The sequence below is a fragment of the Ixodes scapularis genome, unplaced genomic scaffold (assembly GCF_016920785.2).
Source record: "Ixodes scapularis isolate PalLabHiFi unplaced genomic scaffold, ASM1692078v2 PGA_scaffold2__306_contigs__length_199485367, whole genome shotgun sequence".
Taxonomy (NCBI): Eukaryota; Metazoa; Arthropoda; class Arachnida; order Ixodida; family Ixodidae; genus Ixodes; species Ixodes scapularis.
Window position 1 is genome coordinate 2,461,870 of NW_024609857.1, and position 25,079 is coordinate 2,486,948.

The 25,079-nt window shown below is 47.6% G+C and overlaps 1 protein-coding gene across 2 annotated transcripts in view; it reads right to left on the reverse strand.

Moving 5' to 3' along the window:
• Positions 1-25,079, reverse strand: part of LOC8026551 (protein Wnt-5b) — a 436,541-nt gene that overhangs the window by 52,901 nt on the left and 358,561 nt on the right. For both annotated transcript variants that reach the window (XM_029992124.3, XM_029992125.4), the window contains exon 2: positions 14,994-15,156. In XM_029992124.3, coding sequence (XP_029847984.3) covers positions 14,994-15,156 — 163 coding nt within the window. The remainder of the gene's footprint in view (positions 1-14,993; positions 15,157-25,079) is intronic.

The window sequence follows — 25,079 nt, forward strand, 5'->3', positions numbered from 1 at the left end:
CAGCGTTGCCTTGCTTAGCGCTTTGGCAGCGCGTGCACGCTCGACGCCCACGATACTCCTAGTTGACACTGTTGGGATCAAGGTGGGAAGAGTGAAGGACCTCCCCTGCCGTTTTACAGCGATAGCGTTTGTGGGCTCTTCCCATCACTTTAAAGGACATCCTTTGTTATGATGCAGTTGTTGTTGTTTATGTTGTAGGGGAGAAGCGGAACGCCGTCTGCAGTTGTTGAAGTTGCGAAACCATTGAAAAATATCACTCGCCGCCCACGGGAGTCGAACCTGGGACTACTCTGTGCGAATTGGAGACGTAAAGCGCCGTTTACACACTTGCGACCGACTAAGACGGAGAGAGACAAAACCGATTTTTAAGCCTCTTGCGACGTCTCAAGCGCCGTTCACACACTTGCAACCGAGTAGGACGGAGAGAGACAAGACCGGTTTTTTAACCTCTTGCGACGTAGGACCAGATGCGCTGCTGCGCAGCTGGTCTCAAGACGTCTCAAGAGGCTTAAAAACCGGTCTTGAGTCTCTCCGTCCTACTCGGTCGCAAGTGTGTGAACGGTGCTTTAGGACCGCCTCCGCAGGAGCGCATCCGGTCCTAAGAAGTCGCAAGAGGCCTAAAACCGGTCTTGTCGCTCTCCGTCCTACTCGGTTGCAAATGTGTGAACGGCGCTTTACCACTGAGCTAAGCCACAGCGTTAAGGGAGTATACGAAAACGAAATGGCGTAGCCCCTCGCTTCAAAATCGGCCAGCGAGAAGCGCAATGCGTATCGTGCTCGTGACGTCAAGGGCCTCTCCAAGACCAAGGGCACTGTAGTTGCGAGCATTCCAGCTTGGTGGCGTCAACGCCTGACAAGTTCGCCTCATACTAATATCCGAGAACTGTGCACCATGTGACCTATACATATATAGCATGCCCGTATCACCGCAAAAGTAGGAGCTCGAGGAAACCAGTAAGTAGAAATTACCGTCAATACCCAGCAATGGCGACACCTGCAAGCTGTGTTCTAAAAATTTGGCCGTTCCAATGTCTTCAGATCCCAACGGGCGATCTCGACGACGCAGCACGTGCGAATTCGTCGCTTCGGAAACCGAGTTAAGGGGGCGCCATGCGCACGAACATCACAAATGGCGCCGGCCAGATGCTTTATACCCAGGATGGTCTATAGCCGCCAAAAGCAAGGGAAGAATTTCCGATAAAAAAGGATTGACACCCCTCATCTATCGAAGAAACCTGCAACTATTAGATGGGCCGTAAAATTAATCGAGTAACTTATCAAGTAATCGATTAATGCACTAATCGCCGACTAATTTTCTGACACGGTAACCGGTCTAAATGTGGACCACATTAAAAACAAGCTCGCTACAATTTTTTTTCTTTTTTGTTTTTCTTTTTGGCGGCTGTTTTTTTTTTTTTTTTTTTTTGTTTAATTAAAAAATTTTGAATTTCGAGGTATAATTTTCTTCAATATTCACTCTAACAAATGCCTGCGCGTCTACTTCCCCGCAAAACGCTCAAGGAGCCAATCTCTGTGATCTACGAAATCAGCTCAGCGAATGAGGAGGCGGAACATCTGTTCAGACCTGAAAATTAAGTCTGAGCTGTGGCTTTACGCAAGGCAAGCATGACGCTTTGCATTGCGCAATGCCACAGCGCAGACTTCATTTTTAGGTCTAAACGGATGTTCCGCCTCATCATTCGCTGAGCTCATTTCGTAGATCGCAGAGATTTGGCTCTCTGAGGGTATTGCGGGTGAGCAGACGCGCGGGCATTTCTTCGAGTGTTGAGTTTTGTAGATATCAGATTTGAAAGTTTTGCATCGGGGCTTACGGCGCAACCGAAAGTGCCGGCATGACAGGGACGAACATTTTAGTACTTGGTTGTAATGGCGACGAGTACAGCCAAGTTCCCGTCACCGAGAATATTTGGCATGCTCACTTGCTCATAATTCACTGCTTTGCTTTATCGATATAGTATCCAAGCTGGCATTTATATGCGCATATGAACACCAGCACTTCGTTTGTATCTCAGTGTTATAACTTGATGCCGTCGAGGTTATTCAGTTAGCCCGAGAGTAACTGCGAATAAGTTCCTCCAAAATACATCGGCAATTGTCCCCTCAAGCTAATGACTTTAAATGTGCTCGCGCGACAGCGAGAAAATGATATTGGAGGCAAATACCATTCGTTGGAAATGACTAAGTTTGTCAGATGGCAGGGGTATAAGGAAGACTTCACATCGTCTAAGCCATCCACAGTTTAATTTCGACGTGAGATAATTTCAGAGCAACTCTAGTAGACATGTCCGGCTAGCGCCTCTTGACGAATGGTCGGCACCTGCCGACATGAGCGGTGGTCAAAAAGACTCTTTGTTTCCACGGGAGCAGTCATGCATTTTGGAAGTTTAGGCAGGACTCGTGAAAGCTAAAAAGACACGCATGGTCAGAAATCAGGATAACCCTAGCTTCCCTATGCGGCCTGCAAGTTGGTCTGCTCTTTGTGCACCTCGTACGTTTGATTACCCCCCCCCCCCCCCCTTCCTCCCTTAACCTAACCTAACCTAACCTAACCTAACCTAACCTAACCTAACCTAACCCAACCCAACCTAACCTAACCTAACCCAACCTAACCTAACCTAACCTAACCTAACCTACCCTGGACCTCAACCAATGAGGCGCGCGCTCAACTGCCTCGTCATTGCGCGTTCCCTGTGCGTTCTCTATGCTGTCCTTTGATTGGCGTGCTCCCATATTCCTTGCGTTTCGATGGGCGAAGGACGGATTTTGAAAGACTTTCACGCCGTATCAGCGGCCTCTTGACTGGCCCAGGCGTCTCAATCATAAGCCAGTCAGGCGATTTTTTTATAGCTATACCCCAACTAATTATATTTTCGGAATCACCGGCCTTTGCTCCTTCCGGTATGCGATTTGGTATCGTGAAGTTCAAGATAGTTGTTGTGAAATCGACGAGAGAAAAAAATGCCAAAACCATCATTAAAATAGGCCCGCGCTTTTCAATGCCGTGACGTGGGGAAGTCAGGCTCCCAAATTGAGCGGGCAGTCTAAAAATTGACTATGCCGAGCATTTGTTTCGTGCGGCTGCGCTGGTGCTGGAGCGAGCTTTCAGAGCATTCATTTGACACCACGCAAATGCTTGTAACCAGTTGGGAACAAAGTCTAAAGTACAAAGAGTCAACCCATGCCTTCCCTGAACGTCGCTTTTGTATTGTTGCCAGAAGAGATTTTCACTTTAGAAAACACGATGAGGACAAAGATTGTAAATTTATTACCTTCGCGAAAACAAATAATATTGGCAGAGTATTTGGGTTACTATTTCGGCAATCTTTGAAGGGCTGTGTTCCAAATCTTACCCAAATGGATCCGAGTTACTCCGGCAGATCGTGTCACGTGACAACTCATATTGAAAAGCGCTGGACGCGGGTAGGTTTTGGAAAGCCAAGGTACAAAATCGTTTCACTGGAGTGAGATCGAGTACATTTTGGAACAAGGCCTTGGTATGTTCAGCATATTTTCAGGCAAATCGGGGACTGGGAAGAAAACGCCGGAGTCCCCCTTTACGCCGGAGTTACACTGCTCACAGATCCTAAAAAATATAGTCTGCACACACGAGTGACAGCAGTATCCGTGGTTCGAATGCCGCGTACCAAGTTTCCTTCCTGAACTCATTGCCATGCGGCATTCGAAGCACTGATCTCGCGATGACTCGCGTTTCACTCTGTTTGCAGCCTGTCTTTTGCTGTCTTTTGTATGATGTATAAGCATTGTGACCCCCACTTCAGACAGCGGTAAAGATGAGCAATTAGCCAGTGCACTGCAGTACGTCGTGGGTTTGCTCGCGTGCATCACGCGGTGGTAATTACATGGGTGCACCGCCGGTACCATGCGCACAGCCGGTACCACGTGCACGGCCGGTACCATGCTAGCGAGTGTTTGGAAGGAGGCCCGAACGCCATGGCGCACGCGCTGCCTGCAACGCCCGTCCTGGGTCTCGGCGGTCGCGCAGCGTCCCGCGAAAGGCGCGGCCCAGAAACAAACACGGGAGGGGGACCTCTCCGGTCGTAAATCAAAAGCCGGCCAAGTGGCTGCGGCGCCCCCTTTCCTCGGAGTACGCGCGGAGTCGGCGTGCCAAGCCCCGGGAAGAGTCGGACTCGTCGGACTCGGCATCGCGCTGCCGTAATGACGGGTTGCCGGGGAGCGCGCTGAAAGGCCGGTCTGGCCCCGACCCTTGACCCCGGCCCTAATGACCCCCGCCGGGGGACGAGTCTCGAGTGGCTTCCCTCGCGGACTCCTCCCCGAGGCGACTGCGCCACGGCGGCCGCGTGCGACGCCGTCCGCCGACCAACTGCACGCACCTGCCGCAGCCCAACACGCGTCCCACCAAGTGTCAGCATTTGTGTCTATTTTGCGGATGCGCAGCTTTTCTCTGTCGGCTCCGATCCCACCTAGTAGCTATAAATGGCGCCCTCGTCTTATACGAGCGGTGCTGTGTAGCCACTGCATCGTCCGTTTTCCCGGTTTAGTTCCCGCATACCTCTCGCTCCTCGCGCATAGCCTACGGGAGCTCCATTTTCTCTTTCCCGCTCCGCTGGAACAACCCGCCGCGTCGCTCCCGTTCCGGAAAGCGGGGAAGTGCTGAGAGCGGTCGCGGCTAGGGACGTCGAGCCATGGCAGCGGAGAACGGTGGCTCTGCCCTCCGCGAATACAACGAACGCTGGCTAGGACAACGAGCGAGAGCGAGGCACGAGCGATGCAGAAGCGGCTCTTCGATGTTCAACTTCACCTCAACGACGTCAATAGCACGTTTATCTATTAAAAATAGCGTGCCTGTATTAGTGATGCAAAGCTATCTAAAAATTGACTATCAATAATGCCAAAAGCTATAAATAGCGAACTATCGATAATACTATTATCGATAGTTCACTATATAATAAGATAGTACCATCGATAGTACTGTCGATAGTTGATTATCGACAGTACTGTCGGTTATGAACTATCGATAGTTGGCTCTCGGTTGACCATCGATAGTATCGAAAGATAACTTTGAGAAAACTATCCAGTGTTAGGAAATTGAAAGCAAGACCTAGAAAGGAGACGAAGACGGATCTATGTACGGGCAACAACCCGGGGCTTCGGTCAAAACATAGAATAGACAGGAAAGTAAACATAAAGTTACATCCTCAAAAAATGTATTGGGAAATAAAAGACAAACGGCGTTCTGCTCTTTTTCTGTGCACATATTTGGTATAATCCTGAGCTTCAGATGTCAGGCTTCGAACTTTATTAAGCTCGCATTTTCAATAATAAAAAATTAATTCTTTTTTTTTTTTTTTTGCCATGGAAAACGCTTGCTAAAGACATGTAGCGTAACAAGTACGCTTGTTTTCTTTTTTTATTCAATTATCAGATAGTAGCTTTCATGTTTTTGACCACTGACAAATGAAAATAAGCACTCTGGTGGGGATTACCATTTTTGTTTTCTGTTGATGACCGAGCTAAAACTATGAAATAGTTTTAGCTATTTCCCAAAAATACGGTATTAACCGTTGACAAAAAGAGTTAGGCTTGTTTGCAGAGATATGTTGCCAATTTTTGTTCGGTTCTATTTCGGCAGATTTTGATAACGGTGGCTGGTAAATAAATGAACTCTTTGAATGAAATAGAACTTCAAGATATAGGACTCGTCACATGATGTACAAATAAATATTTCGAGTCAATAAATCTAACTTTTTTTTTTTTTTTGTGGACACTTCAAATCGAACATTACCAGATAAGAAGCTTCTATCAAGCCAACATGGTTAGTGAATAATGTTTTTTTTTTTTTTTCCTTTATATACAGTAGTTTTAAGAACAAAAAGTTAATTTTGGGAATTTGGGAACATAAAGGTAACCGTCACCGAACACTGCGAGGACCTCGACCATCGATCGAATCGACTTTGTGAACACGCGCGTGTTTGACGTGGAGCCACATATCCGGAACAAGGCTTTTCCTGGAGTCCTGGCACACTCAACATGCACAGGGGAACATAAACAGGTGCCAGGGTGCTTTGCCAACCATGTTCGCCAATTGCGTACATGGTTGGCAAGCTGCCAAATGAACACACCCGGAACAGAAGAACGTTTCATGATGGGCAAAAAGGAGATGAAAAAAGCTGCTGCATCCCCGGGCTATTTAGTCAACCCTGGCGAAGAAACGGAATGCGTTTCGAAACGTTGGGCTGCACTTTTTAAAGACTTTGGTTGGAGTTCATTTCTTTCAACTATCCCAAACAGAAAAAGCTTAGTCAAATACGTTTACGTTCCAATAAAGTTTACTGGATCACAAATAAAAGATGAAAACTAAAGCTTTTCTTGATCCAAGTTGGAAATTGTTGGCAATAATTCATTATGTCATGAAAAGAAAAAAAAAAAACTTGTAAATTCGAAATGCAATAGTGTTTACTTCCTTTCTCGCAACTTGTTTGGTAGAAAAACCCGCCACACGGATGTCCCCATGCTTTCCCATTCGGTCATAATTGCTAGCATCATATTCAAGCCGAGTTTCGAATATCTGTGATGAATAGTTTACTGATCAGGGGCGATAAAGGAATTTTAATGTTTCTGACTGAACCCAGTTTATACAACACAAAATAAAAACTTCCGGAAAGCCAAAAAAAAAAAAAAAAGAAAGAAACCCGGCAGAAATACGGCGAAAACTTATCAACAAAAATACCGATATCGTTCACTATCGTTAACTTTTATTCATAGTGCTACGATGCAACCGATTGCTTTTTGATAGTTTATTCTCAATCATTTTCGTGAAGGTTTGCTACCGTTTTCCGATAGTTTTCCAATAAGTTTTTGATTGATCTTCGCTAATTATGCATATGCTGAAGTCTCTAACTGCAGTTGCGTTTTCCTCTGAGCTTTATGATATTTCCTGGATGGATTCTTGAGTCTTTGACGCCCTTCGTCACCTTATAAAATACTATCGGCATGTCTACGATAATGTGCTGCCAATAGTTTCACGATAGTCAACTATCATTCATATACTATTGATGGTTTCCCGATAGTCGAGTTTGGACAATTCTATCTATTGTTTTACAATATTTAACTATCAATAACTATCAATAGTCTTTTTTTTTACTACGGATAGTTAGATTTGGCTTCCATTGTGGATATATCGAGAGTACTATCGATAGTTTGGCACCACGAGTCTATGTAGCAGACTGAATATATCGTAATCTTGTCGGTCCTATTCAAAGATCTCGAAACGTGAGCATATGCATATGGAGTTCATTCCCTAATTATGGCGATAACTCACTCTGCTGGCTCTAGGCATGCTAGAAATTCCTGTAGTATGACGATACGCGGCCGATTTCTTTATTAAAAATCAATATAAAATCGCAACACACCGATTTCATCTCCGGCGATGGGAGGAGCGTGTTCCGATATCCGGACCACTGTCGGTCAATACTCAATAGCAAGGGAAGGATCCTTGGGCCTCCGACCGGTCGAACCGCGGAGTGATATCTCGAATGCACGCGGCTCGTTGTCCATACAACCCGGGCTACGATTCAACCCAGCGAGCGCGCCCTCGAGAGTTAACGACCAGACACATCACTTCCGAAAAAAAAAAAAAAAAATAAATAATAATAAAAAAAAACATATTTTGTTGCGTTTCAGACAATTATTGCAGTATTATTTCCCTCTCCGCGAAAAATTTATATTTTTCGAATACCCTTTCTTTGCTTCTATCATCTACAAAAAAGCATTCACATTTTGTAATAAGAGCGTCTGCAAACTCAACGAAATGTCGTGTTTTCGTTGGTCGGATGCCGACCTGGCTGCCGGCACAATGCTCCTGCCATCGCCAAAGTTAAGTGCAATCGATGATTTTTTTTTTTTTTTTTATATATGGAGCTTTGCCGAGCATTTTTATGATTTATGGACTTCTTGGATGCTTAGAGCCCACAGAGTGAGTTATCGCTATATTTAGGCAATCTCAGAAACCGCGTAAGGTCACCCTTAAGCGGAGACTATACTTATTTTAAGCTTAAGTCCAGACTAGTGCCACTAATTAAGCGCAGCTCATTTAGTCGCTCTAGTCCAGACGCAGCCGTTGCTACAAGCGCGAGCTCCGGGCTTCCAGCGTCCCTGCCAAGTACCTGCGCTTGTGCAGTGCAAGCACTGTTCAGGCATAGCCCCCCATATACTGACAAAGTCTGGCAGATCCCCACGAGAAGCAGCAGTTGAAATGGAAAAGGTTGAGCGGCAGACAACGGATGAGACGAGAGCTACGTGACTGGCGCCCTGCTGCGGCGAGGTGCCGAAACGCAGCGTCTCACCCATAGAGTTATTATAATGTACGCTAGAGGTTCAACTGGCGCTAGTGTCTACGCGACTTCCGTGACGCAAATTGAAGCAGACAGCAACCAGTCTCCTTTTGTGGTGCTCGCGTGCATTCCTATGGGAAAATGCGCGTGCAGTTTGTCTCTTCGCCGGAAAATAACACGGAACATTTTGGTTATTTGGGTCGTACCGAATAGTATGTACCTTGATTAACACTGTAAAAGTGTAATTGCTTTAGTTTGCGCATTTTTCTTCATCAGTGAACGATATTTAACTTCGCTACATTTCAGTCCCAAACGTGTGTTCCACAGCGGGTGTGTAAAAGCAAGCGACGATTCAAAGCAAATTTACAATCGAAACGAATATAGTGTGTGTTCAAGGCTCGCCAGCATTCCGGTGACGCTTATATATTGATAATATGACAGTCCTGTCACTATATGAAAATGACCCCGTCGTACATGAGCGCATGAAAACATTCAAAACGTATATAATAAAGTCTGTGGGCTGTGAAAGGTGCCTCTTCGCATTGTTTTCTCTGCCGGGCAGCTTTTATCGGGCACTTGTTCTCAAAGATTTCGAGGGTGCGGGTGATATTTTGAACGTAGAACGAATTCATCTTCGCTCAGAGCAGAAAGAATAAAGTGGTACTCACTTATTTAAAGTCGGAATAGATTACGTGGCCTTAAATTTATTTTGATCGTACATGCACTGCGAGTTACTGATCCAGTGTTATTGCGTAGTTCCTGCCGCCGCTCTTGATTTTCCAGATGTCCTTCGTTCGTTTGGCATGTAAATCCCCCATGCTGGAAATCGCCCACGCCGCGTTCGCGCTAACAGTGTCCGACAGTGCACATAAATGCACGTACGTAGCCGTTTTAGCACCGTTTTTAATGCGATGAATTCGAAAGAAAAACGCCGTAACTGACCAATTCTTTCGACGGCCTGACTGAGAAATGTTCCAAGCTACCTAGTACGTACGAATTATTTGGAATATTTGCTCTTATGATCGAGCGCAGGGAGAAAATGCACTCGCTTTTTTCCATAGAAATGCATTACCGGAAGTCAATTTTCGACTGGTTGCTGTCTGCTTCAATTTGCGTCAGCACACTAGCGCCACTTGAACCTCTAGCGTACATTATAATAACTCTATGGTCTCACCGCTGCCGCGAGACGCTGCGGCGTGACGCGAGGACCCGATAGTGTGTTTCGGGTCCTCGCCGCTGCAAAAGCTGTGCGCTGACGTCCAGATTGCCCGAGAAATGGCTCTTTGATGCTCTGTGCTACCAGATCCTCGCGCTCCAAATCTGCGGCCGGGCACACTATGGCTCCGTCGCCGAGCTGCCAGACTTTGTGAGTATAGGAAGTATTCACTGGCGGCCATAGCTGTGTGCGCGACTGCTCAGCGCGTGCTGATGGCGAGCTTCCACAGTTCTTTTGTAACGCGCATTTCGCACCCTCAATATTGCTGGTCTTAGCAGCCTTTTAATGGGGGCTCGTTCTGAGCATGCGCTCTAGACAGCACCCACAAATATGGCGCCCAGTGAATACTCCTTATAGGGGAGGCTATGGTTCAGGGCCAGATGCTCGCGGTTGTAGCCAAGTACGCGCAGGCACGTGCAACCAATGCACTGCGGAAGCCAGCGAGCGCGAGCTCGCTGGATTCCGAAGTGCTTTGGTTGCGCGTCCCTGCGCGTTCACACTTGTGTTTGCAAGGGCAGAAAGCTCGCGCTGAGGGCGGAGCTTCTCGTATCAGTTTTATGCCGCATTCACACTAACCTTCGAATCGCAAACGCTAAGCGGATCCGATCGGTTTCGTCATCAAATGCGCGTAAATTTGTACCGCTTCTTTAAGCAAACGCGTTCGCAACGGCTTTGCGAATGCGGTTCTGGGGTGAACAGAGCATAGTCGAAACAATGGATAGCCGGCATTGCACGGGCCGTGCCAGCATTTCCGTTAAACTTCCAGTTGCCTAACAAGGAGGAGCCCTTTTCGAGGTGCTTTGCTACTCAAAACGCGAAGGAGCAGCAAAATACAGTTTTATTATGCCTCTTAAATCCTGCTGGCCACTATGTGCAGTTGATAACCATGTCCGCGAACAATTTTGAAAATGCGAAATAGTTCGGAAAGCGGCAGGGCTCTCCCACTTAGCCCGACCTGATTGGTCGTAAGATCGATTCATTCCTCCGGCGACACATTTTCGAACGTTTCCCACGATCGATCCTTGGCATATTTTGGCAGTGGGTCGCAAATAGCTAAGTGATTATTTCTAAAGATTTTCCAAACTGCTCCCGAAGCTCGTTCGGCAGAGTTACGGATCGCCCCGAATACGGCGCGGCTGTAGTCTTCCTCGAGGGCAGTCTTCTTTCGCCGCAATCGCGCGGGCAATTTGGCCGCTGCGAGAAGGACGCCGGCTGTCCAGGACGGCGCGGGCAACAATTAATTCGCCCGCTGGCGGCGAGCGAAGCCAGACCCGCTCTGCCTTCCGTCGGCCGGCGAGGGAAGTGCGTGGCCGAATGATGCATCGGCCCCCGACTGCGAAGTGGCGCGTTCCTCTCTCGCCGCGGCCTTTGTGCGGTCGGCGTGCAGACCCGTTTGGGGGCTTCTGGGCGGCGGCGGAGGCTATTGTGGACGTGCCGGAGCTACAAGCAAGCGCGTGTTCTCGGGTCGTTCTCGCCGGCCATCGGGGAGGAGGAGGCCGCGGGTGCCTGCTATTGTTCGGCCTCCTCGATACCTTCTCGCTGAAGACCTCTGGACGTGTTCTCACTGGGCGGCGCTTAGCTTCGCGTCACTGCACGAGCGCTCGGCCGGCTACAGAGCGAGTCATGCATGTTGCAATGAGGCGCTGTTTGTCGTAGTACGTGGCATGCGCGCCTCATTCGAAGGAAACAGGTTCCGGTGAATGTGCCTTTCGATAAACTCTCGGTTTCTAGGAGTAGACTGTTCTTTTCAGCTCCAGCTTGGAACTTCAGGTCAGCGATCGACAAAACGGCGTCTTGGGATCGCTCAGTGCGTTGGCAGGTTGCGGTTTAGAGTCGGTTGCGTCCAGAGCATCCGACAGGGTTAGTAACGTGTCCTAAGAGGGTGGCCCGATCGGGGAGCTAAAAAGCGGGCCGTGCCTCGGCAAAGCTACCTGCGATCAAAACCGCCCAAAAGAAATAGACGGATTCGACACCGGCTCGTGGGACCCTACTGTCCGTGCGTCCAGAGGCGGTGGCGGCGGCGACGGGTTCACATATCTACGCTTGCTCTCGGTTGGATTTTCAGGCGGGTCTTGCTTCGACTTTCCTCCCGCGAGCCAGCGCACTAGCTGACTAACATCCGCTGATATCTCAGCGATGGGCGTCTCCCCATAAGGGCTCTCCCTGCCCAAAAGTAGGTCTTCCCCACAAGTCACCGGGGGGCTAGAGGGTAACTGAGACAGGGTAAAGAAGAGAGGATGGATGGATGGATGAATAGATCGACGCTGAACCTTTTGAATCAGGCGGCGGCTTCCGCGACCTAGCAAGTTTTATTTTTTTTTTTTTTTGGCTAACATTTATTTAACGTAAATATCTCTAGATATTTACTATTTAAATATTACAATTCGTGCGGCGGAGGCGCACGGGTCTACCGGTCGCCCGGGAGGGTATATGAAAATATTCATTCATCTTTCCCTCGACCTATGCCACCAGTCAGATCATCTCTTCTTGGTTATTATTTCCACCTTCCCCGTGTCTATTTTTTTCCTCACTATCACTAAATCACAGCGCGTTTGTCAAATTTGTCGCCTCTTCAGTTACTACAGGGTGAAGCCCACTACAGTATCAAGTTTATCAAGTGCTCAGCCGTCTCCTCGTCCGCTTACAAGCTCCACACGCCGTATCTACTTCCTGACATCTAGCTCTTTATGTCTTAGTCCGCAAGGCTCCCGTCCCCGCCTCGAACAACAAGGAGCTCCCCCTAGAATGATCGAAGATGGGATCAGCAGTCATGTCATTCTTAGCGGTCTGCTAGTGGTCTGCCAGCGACCTAAACTAACCTAACTCCCTATCTTAGCGGTTCCTAAAATCTATGCAAACTACTCGATGCACGCTAGAAGAAAAGAAAAGTCCACCAAAAATCCAAACAAAGCTCTACGCTAGCCTCACTTGCCAGTGGCCCCCCGCGTCCTAAACTAGCCTTACTTTAGATCCTAGTGCTTCCCTAATTCTATGCAAACTATTTCATGCACGCTAGAGCAAAATCTACGAAGGAAACACCAAATGCGCTTAGCTTCGCACGCCTCCGGAAGAATTGCCGCCAATACGTCCGCTCGGATCCGAATCGCTTCTTGCGCCGTCTATAGTAACCACCGACTACACTACACGATGGATGGATGGATGAATACGGCTGAGCCTTTTGGATCGGGCGGTAGCTTACGCCACCTAGCCATTTTGTTTTACATTTAAGCTTAGAATATTTAAATGTGAAATCTATATTCACGCAGCAGTGGAAAGAAAATGAGGCTATGAAACCCCCTTGCCATCAGTAAATAAGAAAATACCTAGTTTTCTCTCGATTTCTGCCACCATTCACTTAATCTTTGCTTGGTAATCTCTAGTCTTGAAATCCACTCTCCCTTCGCTGTCTCTAAAACCCAATGACTTTATGAAATCTATATTGTCCTTATGCGCCGCCAGCGCCACCTGTAAACGGCCCGTGCAATCAACGTTTATCTTTCTTTGTAACACTAGCAACAACCGTAAGACCAGGACAACCGCGACTCATAATAACTTCTCGAAAGTACTTTTTGCATTGCTTGGCTCGTTGTGTACGACGAGCACTTTTCCCGGTGACTATGCCGTTGCTGTCGTTTCGGTCGCTCTGGACGCAAATAACGCAACTGCCTGAACCAGGCTTTAGTGCACAACGCTGTCAAAGCTGCCCTCACTAGTGGTGCAAGACTGAGTCCGCATTTAGCGTTGGAATTTCGCCTGTTCTCGTGAAAACCAGGTATTGAATGAAGCAACGTTCACGCGCCGGTAGTTTTGACAGCGTTGTTGTCAAGGCCCGTTCACACTCTTGCGACCGAGTACGACTGAGAGAGACGAGATCTCTTAAAACTTCTTAAATGTCTTAGAATGAGCGAACACACTGGCATTGTGGCGCCATCTATGCGGTGACCCTGGAACTGCATTTCACAAGAGCGAAGGTTTTGCGGGATTTCCCAGGTCAAATGTGCGTAATACCCATAGAAAGGCTCGTTTATAACAATGACAAAAGTTTTTCGAGCCAAGAAAGAAAGGATAATGCGCGAGAAATAAAAAAAAAAATATGCCGGACCGCCGAGTTTACACTGCTTCCAATAGATGGCGCCAGTGTGTTTTCTGGTTTAAGAAGTTTTAAGGAACCCAGGTTTAAGAGGTCGCAAGAGTGTGAACGGGCCTTCATAGTCGTTCCCGGAGGATGACAAAAGAAGAGAACTAAGAGCTACGCGAGAAGTGCGCGTGAGCGGGGACGGTGTGCCGAAAGATTCGGGCAGCGACGGAGTTCGGAGCCGCAGCTCCGACCTCCGTTGGGGTCTCCCAGGACCGAGAGGCTGATCGTTGCTACCTCCCAACCTGTCCAGAGGTCGACTCGACTGCGCGGGAGGCCATTAGCAACACAAAACACCGCCTCTACATGGCTCCGACGACTTCATCGCACTCCAGCTGTTTGACCCCCCGAAAACTGGCATCTTCGACACCCCCGTCAAGTTGCCGTTATCAACACGAAGCCAACTGTCGCGGACTCTTTCCAGCCCGTGTGCTGCTCCAATTCGAATCTCACCAACAGACGCCCGTTCACTAGTATTAAATAGACTCGTGTAAAAAGTCCCGCGTAAATTCGCAACTTTCAGCGATGGTGGTACCGCGGTGTGAGACTTGCGCTCCCTAGCTCCTGGATGATAGACTTTAGAATAAAGTTGCTAGCCTACACCTTCCTGACGTGAAAAAATTAAGTAGGGCTTTAATACTGCTCGTACATAACAAAACTAGAATTACTTACGCGTCGCAGACCCCGCCTCGTACTGCTGTTCTACAACGATCATCCAGATTACAGCCATTTTGATAGGCACCAGTGCGCAACCTATAGGTCGTGAAAGTTGCGAATACGCTTCTCTATTCTTCTCTTTTATTATACATCAAATATGTCCCTAACGCATTCAGGTGTCTCGCGTGATTCATTCCATCTACAATCACGAACAACATAACAATTGTATTCGCGGCGAGATGTTCGGGTGTCGCCGCCTGGTGAAATTTTTTCACAACCCAGAGTGAGGATACTTCAAATGCTTCTGCTGGTGCAAGCACGTGCAATGCCAAGCTTCTGTGCACCATGAAAAGTAATACGTAACCGCGTGGGTAGCACGGGCAGTACCCATAGTAAGGGAAACAGAAGCGCCCCTAGCGAGCTTCTCACCGCAAATACTCTATCTCAGGAGTTGTGTGCAGCAAGGGCAAAGGCACAGGCGTCGGGCACGAGGATTTTAAATTTCCTTTCCTTTCGGCACTGCTCGTGAAAGAAAGGCAAGTCTGAAAAGCCACACGCTCGCGCCTGTGCTTTCGCCTCTGCTGCGCCCAACTCGTGAGATAGAGTCTAAGTGTGGTGTAATGGAGCCCAACGGGATCCGAGGGGTACTCACATCCAAGATCCCAGGGAGAGCGCCGAGGGAGTCGCACCGCGTGCGCAGAGGACCAGCAGCGTGAGTGCCGTGCGCAGCGGCGCCGAGGAGCGCGCGTCGAGCGCCATGCGGACGCCAGCGCGCCGTCTCACATCACGACGGCCGACGCTCGAGACGATCGCACCTGCGCGGAACAGAGACACCCAGTGAGACCCGGCAGGACGACGCAGCCTGGCTAAAGAGACAGCCGTCGCCATCTTGAATGGCGATACTTCCTGCAGGGGCGAAAACACCGTTTTAATCTAGCCTCGCCATTGGTGTGTGATCCGAGGCGATTATTTCGGTGGTTAGTGGTTACTGATTTTTCTCGAAATTGGTCGAACATTTAAATGGGAATGGTTGAGCCAGAAACCCGAAGAATACGTCAAAATATTTTGTTTCGCGAATTTAAGGAAATCTAAAATTTTTCCTCACCGTTTTTTCCCGAATGGATCTATAATTAGTATTACATAATAAGTGACGAGATGTTGGTGTTGAAAAGTGTATAACTTGTTCCCGACACGTTACAAGCTGGACGGCGCAAGATAAATTCTGCGAAAGCTCACTTCAGCAGAACGATATACATGCGCGATGTACCTCGGTGTTCAGACCGCTTGCTCGACCTGCAAGTATGACGACAGGCGACTGGAAAGGGTGTAGAATTCTAAAATTTTTTCTAGTTTATGGATTCGGAAAAGCATGGCGGGAGTAGAAAAGTTCGGGTATTCCGAAAATGTAAACATACTTAGTTTTTGTAACTCGTGAAACCGCCGGAGTAAGGGGCCTTTGAGTGTGAATGTCCCGCGTTCTTATTTCGCCGCACCTCTAGTATTTATTTTTTTTCTGTTTTTTTACGGGGTTTAGTTTCTTACCCCAGTGCAGAGCATTCCGCTATTACAGACATAACCTGTCTTTCCATGCTGGAGCCGAAAGTAAGCGAAAACATTCCCCGTTCCATGTCCTGCACACGAACTGCGGCCGAGGCACTCCACATTCTGCTGCACACGTGACGTCACGCGTTGGTTTCCCGCTAAACTTAATGGGTAGAAGCTTTTCGATACATTTAGCGGATAAATTTTCCGGATAAATTTAGCGGGGAAAATTATGATGACACATGACGTCACTGTGGCGTTACAGTGTGACATGACACTGGGATCCCTGCTACATTTCGTGGCCCCACACGAAACACACCTTGGGATCTGCCCTGAAACCTCGCCAGTGGAGAGTTTTAGTAGACCGTGTCGCCATAAAAAGTCTATACGGCAGAGTGGCTACGAACAGTTCGTAGAGGAGCTTGGCATGGGCGTTCAAGGTAGTACCAATCGACGGTGACGTTGATAGCGAACGGGCATTCGTGAAAAAATACCGCGCAAAATAGGCGCGCAAAGGCATTCGCTTTACTCGACATTTTTTGTTTTTTCTTACGCTTCACGAGCGAGCGATATAAACGATCGTCGGGCAGAGATACGTTTGCACTTGATGCGTCTAGATAGGAAGGACCGTTTTGAAAGAATAAAGGTACGCGTGTGAGATGCTTTAGGTTTAATCTGCTTTGCACGCCGCAATTTACGACTCTACGTCATCTTCTTCGATGCTAAAGTGTTCCTTATATTGGGGCCAAAATTTTTAGACATCGTTTTCGTAGAGCTCTGCAGCCTGAGTCTTCAGCCAACATTTTGGCACACAAAACAAGCAAACATTGTTGTGTGTGTGTTTATCCAGCCGGAAGTTAGTCTGCCTCGGTGGGCGTCTGGCGTCTCAGCTGTAGATGAGCAATTTAGCCAGTGCGGTACAACCGCTAGCCTGGAGTCTTTAACGTGCACCACGCAGTAGGGATACACGACCGCACGCCGGTACGATGCTCATCCAGATCGAAACCGGCAAAGGTGGAGATTGAACCCCTGGGTTGTGCAGCGCGAGCTTTCGCTTTTCGCACACACCGTGAAGACATTTTGTGCACCTGAAATGTTTTGTAACTATTTCGTGAAATGATGAATTTCATTGAAATGTGCTTCGAGGTCAGAAGATGGAAAGTGTCGGTTTTCCAGAATTTTGTTTTTAAATTACCTTTTTTTTTATGACCAGAGAAAGCCTACTGATCCGCACTGCATCGTGAATACGCTCAAAAATACAGGGTATAGTACTTATACCCCTTATCCCATATATAAAACTCGAAAACTACATTCCGGCGCTCATTCCATTGACGTCGAACCGCCTATACCAGCTTGATAGTCCAGTGGTACAACGTATTAAACTAGCTAATGGACGCGTTAAAAACTACGGGAAAACACTCAAGTTTTCTTGGCCTTGCTGCAAAACCTGTTTTCTTTTTTCTGCACTTTCTGATATCTACATTAGCTATTTAGTAAGTTATATCACACTGCTATCAAGCCGCTCGTAAAAGTTGGTATCGTCAGTTGGACGTCAGTGGGCTGAACGTCGGATTCTAGTTTTGGCGTGTTATATTTGCGAGAAAGAGGTGTAAGGGCTACACCCCCGATTTCTGAAACTGAACGATCTGTCGCTGTCATCAGCCATTCGAATTCGATTCCGCACCCTTCCTTCGCTCATCGTGTTTTTACTATAAATGACGTATTTCACGACGTATCTTTCATCGTCCGAATGTTTCGACGATTGTCGCATTAAATCGAAATATGGCTCAATAAGAACACTGTCGAGCAATCGCTTACTAAAGACATGTTATAACAGACCTGGGCAGATCGTTACATTGACTTTAACAGGATTAGTGCGAAGGAGGTACACTCTAAAAAAAGCCCCTGAGTCTGCTTTCCCGTACAACCTTCAGAGAGCCAATCACCGCAACTTACGGAGGCAGCTCAGCGAATGACGATGCCGAAACATATGTTTAGACCAAAACACGCAGTCTGAGTTGTGACATTAAGCAATGCAAGCGTGACGTTTTGCATTGCTTAATGTCACAACTCAGACTGCGTGTTTTGGTCTAAACATATGTTTCGGCATCGTCATTCGCTGAGCTGCCTCCGTAAGTTGCGCTGATTGGCTCTTGTGCGTGAAAGCAGACGCACAAACTTTTTTTAGAGTGTAATCGGTCTAAAAAAATGGCGTCAGGGTGTGACTGAATAGATGTGAGAACCCTACTGCCCGTGCGTGCCTCAGAAGTGAATACTCTGGAGGGACTCATGCGCGAATGAAACTTGCTTTCTGAATGCGCCTCGAGTATCACGGTTCCCGGAACACTAGAACACACGCCATTACGTGCGACGCCACTCCTTTTACCGTAGCTTCTTTTACGAGAATATGGATTCGGTCACAACTGCTCGGACACTGAAAGCTCCACCCGTGGTCGCGGCTGCATGCTGTTCCTCTGGGTTCCCACCTACGAACTTTCGGTCACAAATCAGACTGCGTAGAGCGCATTCTTAGCCTTATCGACTGATGCCAAAATATATGTCGCGAGTGGTACGATACAAAATATTTTAATATTATTTCGCCTTCCGCGCGCCGCCTTTGTTTACTGCGATAAAAATCGGGTTTTGAGCAGACCAAAAGCCACGTTCTTTGAAATACTGCAATCAAAGCGTGCATTCGCAGCCTGCACTGGCTCGTTTCTCGCCAAAAGGAGAGGCGCCCCCCTCCCCCCCTCAGAAAAAAAAAAAAAGATCACATAAAAAGCAGACAGTCCGTCTGCCTCGTTTCAATGAAGAAAAACAGGGCGGTTAGGTAGAGGATAGCTCCTACTAAAGCATAATGGTTTAACTGCACGGAGCGAACAAAGCGACAAATGTTGTCCGTCTGCGTTCGCTCCTCTCCGTACGTGGCGTCCGAATCAGCCTGTAAAGGGAGTGTGCCGCTGGGCGAAGTTGATCGGGTGTACACCACATATTCGTTTCACGGAGTTCTCCTTTACTCGCAAGAATGCGTAGCGCGGATAGCCCGACCTCTCTGCAGTGCTGCGATGTCGCGTGGCCTTCCCGGAACTTAATCCGTGCTTTGTTATTGGTTTCGAGGAAGCGACGGTTGGCTCTCTGTAAAAACTGGCGCTAAATTATACACCACTTCAATCGGTGTATAGTTTTGCACCAATTTTAACGGCCAAAAGGGGTCCCCAAACCCCGGCCTCCAGGCCAAATCCGCGGAAGACTTCTGACTTATGACCGATGAAGCCCAAACCCAAACCCACTTGCAGCAGGCCCGCTGCTATCGGGGCACAAATAGGCGCGAGTAAGGAAACGTTGGCGCGACGCGCACCAACCGTGCAACCCAAGATACCAGAAAGGACGAGAGAAAACTGCCTCAAAAGACAACCTGCTTAGCCACGGCTCCGAAACACCTTGTCTCGTTTCTCTCTTTACGATACTCTCTTCAGGAAACTGCCTATCGCAACGCGAAACCTCTCACCATATTAATAGTGGGATACTGTCATCACCAGCGTCACCATATTTAGGCATGTTATACATCTAACTACGTATACGTGTAAATTCCTTTACGTTCTCCGTATATTGCGCTTAGTGTCCCCCGTCGTAACTATTACAGATTGACAACATCTGTTCTATCATTAGTCTTCTGCCTCGTTTGAATATGCCAAAGTTTCATTGCAGTTTGTCTTGCGTTCGGTGAGTTTTATCGGACCCGAGTATTGTGCAACGTAATAATTAGCATAATATTGAATTTCAAAGTAAAGTATATGCATTCATCATTCATCCACCTTAGATTCTTCTTTTATTTTACTTTAGCTATTCATATTGTATTTAAATACTTATCACGGATTATTTATTTTCCAGTTCCTCATTTATATTTTCTTATGTATGTTCCGTCCCTCGAGACTGCGATAGATCCCCAATCTGGCCCCTTAACCAAAACGTGCAGCGACCCCTGTCATAAAAAACCAAAGAAAAAAAATCTGCTAAAAAAGACTAGACGGGGCCGTGTTTTAGCCGCACTTCGCTCTTGACTACGTATAAGTCTAGGAGCACTGCTCGTTCGGTATGACATTCTAGCTAACCCAGCATCGAATGTTCGCACATTTCCATTCAGTAGCAGGTCGATTGCTTCCCTGTCCCTCCAGACGTAGCTCTTCCTCCTCCTTGTGACCACGTCGAGCACGGTGAGTACGTCACCGCCTCTGTTCAGCTGTCTCCAGTCCGTTCTGGGGTGCCTTCATGTGCGTTTTGCTTGGGGTGGAGACATCTCGCCATTTTGTCCCACACCTTTATTTTTATTTTTTGTTCAGAAGCGCGTTAAAGAGAGTGTCCCTGCACGCGTTTGTGGCGCTGACTGTGCTATGGCGACATTTTGTTTTCGTCGATTTCTTTGTATTTTACCAGTGAGCACGTGCTGTCGGCATCGGGTACTACAAAGGGTGGCATCACCCTAAACAGAAGGACATTGAGGCACCCGAGTCGTCTCCTTCTTCATGGGGGGAAGACAGCGGCGCATTCGTTCAGCACCTCGTACCATAACCCACGCATGCGCGCGATAAAGAGAGGTGGGCGACACGGGTACAGGGGGCGACACTGTTAGCGCGAGCAAGCGATCGCCGGTTTTTTCCAGTTTTTCTTTTTGAAACCAAGGGATGTCATCCAAGTTATTATTGCTACGGAAAGAGCTCATTTAGTTCTCTAATGTAAGCGATACAATTTCATGCTCGCTAATACTATTTAGAAGCAAAACGCGCCGATGTCGTGTTCGCGCTAACAGTGTCGTGATGTGTGCCTCAATTTCTCGCGCAAGCCCGTGCCTTCTAACGTCCGGAAATTTACGGGAAAAACTTTAAGAAATAGCACCGTATTTAAAATGCTTCGGTTCCCGCTGGTAAACTACTCTAAACAGAGAATTCGTCTCCGTCGAGTTTGTGTGTTATCGCCTGTGTGAGGTATTTGTGTCTTTCGCAAAATTACCCCACTTTTTTTTTTTTTTTTGGCGATTACTTAACTATACGTTCGAGGCCAAGAATGAAGGTTAGCGGCCAGGAGAGCTAGACGTTGTCCTCTCCGCCACTTTCCAGAGCACCGGTGCTTCCATTGAAGGGCGTATGATGGAGTGGTTCTACCCGTTCAGACAACGGGTTTCGCCTCTCGAACTTGGCGTCGCCCCGAGTAGAGTGTGGGAATTAAAGGGCGCTCTCGAGGAAGTCGTCCTTGCAGGCGTATTGGCCTGTCAGCGGCGTACAAGATTAATATCGTCCCCGAAATGCCTCTGCCATCGGGAAAGGGGAAGAACATCTTGTGGAGACTAGTTACCAGTCCTACGACGAGCGCGACAAACATTGCGTTTTGTCCTGCTGCGCGTAAAAAGTATATTCTTTGGCAATTTTCAGCTGTAGCTATATAGTTCACTCTAAAGCATCAATGACAGTCGGGAAAGTCTGTAGCGCGGAGGCTGCTTCTCCGCTACCTACAGATACTTCTGCCGGTCTTTTAGGAACAGGGTGAGCGTCGTGTTTCTTTAACATAATTACAAACGACCCAAAAACGTCCCCTCTCTCCTTTCCCAAAGAAAGAAAAAAACAGAAAATAAATCGCAATGCCTCTTTTTATTATTTTTTTTATTTTATTTTTAATATTGCTAGTCTATAGAATATACACATTGGCGAACGGGCAGTTTCTGCCAAAAGGATAACATAGCGTTCCGGGCTAGGTTCCAATGTTTGTTTAAGAAGTAATTCGTTACTCAATTCCTAAGAAGTTATGAGTGAATATTCTTCTTTCAGTGAAAAAATGGGAGCCGTTCTCGGTAGTGTGCGTCAATCAGCCCATTGTATTTCACCATTTATGTTTTGCGGAAATCAGTTATAACTTTTGAATAAGAAGAAAGTAGTTCGTTCTGAAACTTCGGCGTTCGGTTCGAGACGCTAGCGCTACGTATGGGCGAAAACTACGCGTTCCACGATGCGTAGTTTACTTTTGCGACGAAAGAAACGCCGTATGATTTGTTTCGAGGACACCTGTATATCTTCTCGAGATGACGGTAAAAGGACAAAAAAGGATACACCGTCCCCAAAGGGGTATTCACACGAGGGAGAAATCCCGGATATTTCTTCCAGGCACGCGCGCATCACGAGATGAAAACGGGAGGCTTTTGCGCATCGCAAAGCCTGACGTTTTCATCTCGCGATGCGCGCGTGCCGGGGAGAAATCCCCGCGATTTCTCCCTCGTGTGAATACCCCTTAAACGACGCCGACGCTATTAGCAGGACAAAAGTTTAAGTGTTGAGGAGAAATATAAAACTATAAAAAAATAGCTTCTCCCCTACCTGTTCCACTCGAGGTATAACAGCTAGGTTTAAAGCCTGTTACACCTCGTTCAAAATTGAATTTAATAATTTCATAAAAAAGACATATCGTACAAAAAAGAGAAAGCGAATGGGCAGGAAGCTCTTGCAAGAACAAGCGAAGCACCTTGTCTTTCTTATTTTGCCAGTGACACCGTTGCAACGTTAACAAAATCCCAGCGTGCGATCGTCGGAGCGTGGTTGCGCGCTGAGCATTGGGGCGAGCGATATCGCTCGCCCCAACGAGCACGCAGCCTCAACCAGAGAAAGGCCCTGGGCCGCCAAGGGTGCGTGACCATTAGAGCGGGGTGTTGATCCCTCGCCATAGAGAATAAAAAAAAAAAACACTCGTCCACTTCTGCTCTCGCATCTCCTCAACAAGCAATCATAATCGGAACAGAGTTATCGTCAATGGACCGTCCCCTCACAAAATAGGGAACTGCGGAAAAAAGCCAGAGTACGCGCCTTTCTATTAGCGACGCTATAATTACCCATGAAGATCGTAAAACAAAACACCAATTACTATACCACACCAAAGGTGATTACATTACCCTTCAAATAGAATCATTCGTTTTTAAAGGGCATTCCGAAGGAGATTAGTAATCAACTCCTAAAAAGTCCATCAATCGTCGACTTAAATGGGACAGTCACCGGATTCTTGAAGGGAGGCGCCTACAATAGCTCTCGACTGTAGAGGGAATTTTTAGATAGCGTACAGATGCTTCATAATGCTAGTTACACCACCATAAAACAACTCTAAACAGGCCGGGCACATGGACTCAAAGTGTGCTCACTGCTTAGGTCTTACGAAGAGAACACCTACCTGCGGTACAGTGGCTGAAACACTCAGTGCGTTTCTAACTCTGCCACATCGTTCGGCATAAAAAATACCATCTGCGAATCATTACAAACGAAAGACCGAATTCATGGTTCGGAAGGAAATCAAAAGATGCAACAAGCAATTTTTTTTAGTCATCAAGTACAGTCGTGAAACTTTCCATCCTTTCTGGATCATGCCCCCTATGCAAATTAATACAAAAAAATACCTGGCTTCGGGATGATCAAGGACACCGCGATGGTCGTTCGATTTCAATATCCTCATCATCACATATCTCATCTGTACGACGATCATGTATTTATTTATGGTGATGGATCAACAACTGAAACACCATCATCCTCCTGCTATTTAATTACACTTGAGTCAGCCCGCCTCCTTTACCAAAAAGCATCTACAACAACAAACCTCCACGGCATTTTATATTAGCGATTACCTATATCTTAGAGACAAAGAATAAACGAAAATGTGCAATTCTAACAAATTCTATTGCTGCTCCTTCAAAGCTAATGATGATTGGGAAACCTTGTAGCAATAATGTTATTTGGTTAAAGGCAGCAGAGTCATATGGTAAAGCAACTGACATGGCACTTAAAATAATTTTACGGGTTCTGGGTGACAGCGGGATTAGCGAAAATGAACAAGCCGACTAGGCAGATAAAAGAGGGCACAAGCTGCGAAAGCTCATAAAGGTTCCATAATCGAGGGCACACGAAAAATGCGCTTCAGCAGCTAAACTCACGACCATTTACTCAATGCAAAAGTCCCGGACCAATGGAAAAAATAGGCGTCATCGCAGCACCGTTTTTAAAGCGCTTCAAAAATACGTCAACGACACTGGCCTTCAAGATCAACTAAGTGCATGTGTGTGACCTGATTGTGTGTGCGTAATTTCACTATTTCGTAAATGCCTGAAATGTCTGTATTCCTTTTCTTCTAAGTAGCCGGTCAGAAAACGAACTCCGGCTTATCTCTCCAAGCTTGAATAAAAATATCTATCTATCTATATCTAGTGAGTGCTTCTCAGAGCCCCTGAGAGCGGTCTACTCCACTCAACGAGCTCCGCAGAGAAGCGATCGCGCGGTTTCGAGTCACACGGGTTTCTCCAGAACCGCCTCGCTAGGGCGGCTCGCACCAAGGACGGCGCGTCCTTCTTTGAAACCGATCGGGCACAAAGGGACCAGCGAGAGCTGCAGTGATGGACATCGACAGGGTGACAAGTAGGCCCGGTCTCCTACGTGTCTCCTGCCTCGGCGCCTGGCGCGCGTTCCTCCGTCGCGTGAGAGAGACGCTCGATGCCTGAGCCTCGTCGATTGGCCTTGCCGCTCACGTCCGTCCGTCGGTCGCCAGACTCCTGGGCGAGACGCGGAGCTTCCCGAGCGGAGGACCGCGCAGGGAATCGGGCCCCCGCTAATGACCCACTAAAGGCGACCGCCCGCGATGCGACGGCGTCGCCAGCCAATGTACCAGCTAGAAGACAAGGCCTGCGTCTTTCCTCCTCGAACGTCATCACTGGTGGATACACGCAGCGCCGCCTATAGCTTGCATCAACATCACCACCAAAGCCGACTCACCAACGATGACATCACGCGCAGGCCTTGCCTTCTAGGTGCTATTGCGCGAACGCACCGACCGAGAACTCTTGCGCAGGTTCAGCGCACGTCGGACGGCCTTATACGGGGAACACGACACGGTGAATTTGGATTTTGTAAAACTAAGATTTAAGCGGAGGGTGAATAGTTAATTAATTACGAAGAATGTAGTTTAAATGGGGCTTTTCGTAGATCGTACGCTGCGGATTGCGGCCTCTCCGGGCGGGTGCTCTGTCCGCGCAGAGAGTGACGGCAGGAGTTCTCGCTAGAAAATCAAAGCGCTTCCGTGCGACCTAAGAAAAGCCCCTAATAAGGGAAAAAAAAGTAGGAGTGGGAAAACAACGGTTCAAATCAAGTAGCCCGGCGTCATTCCCAGATGCAGCACTGTT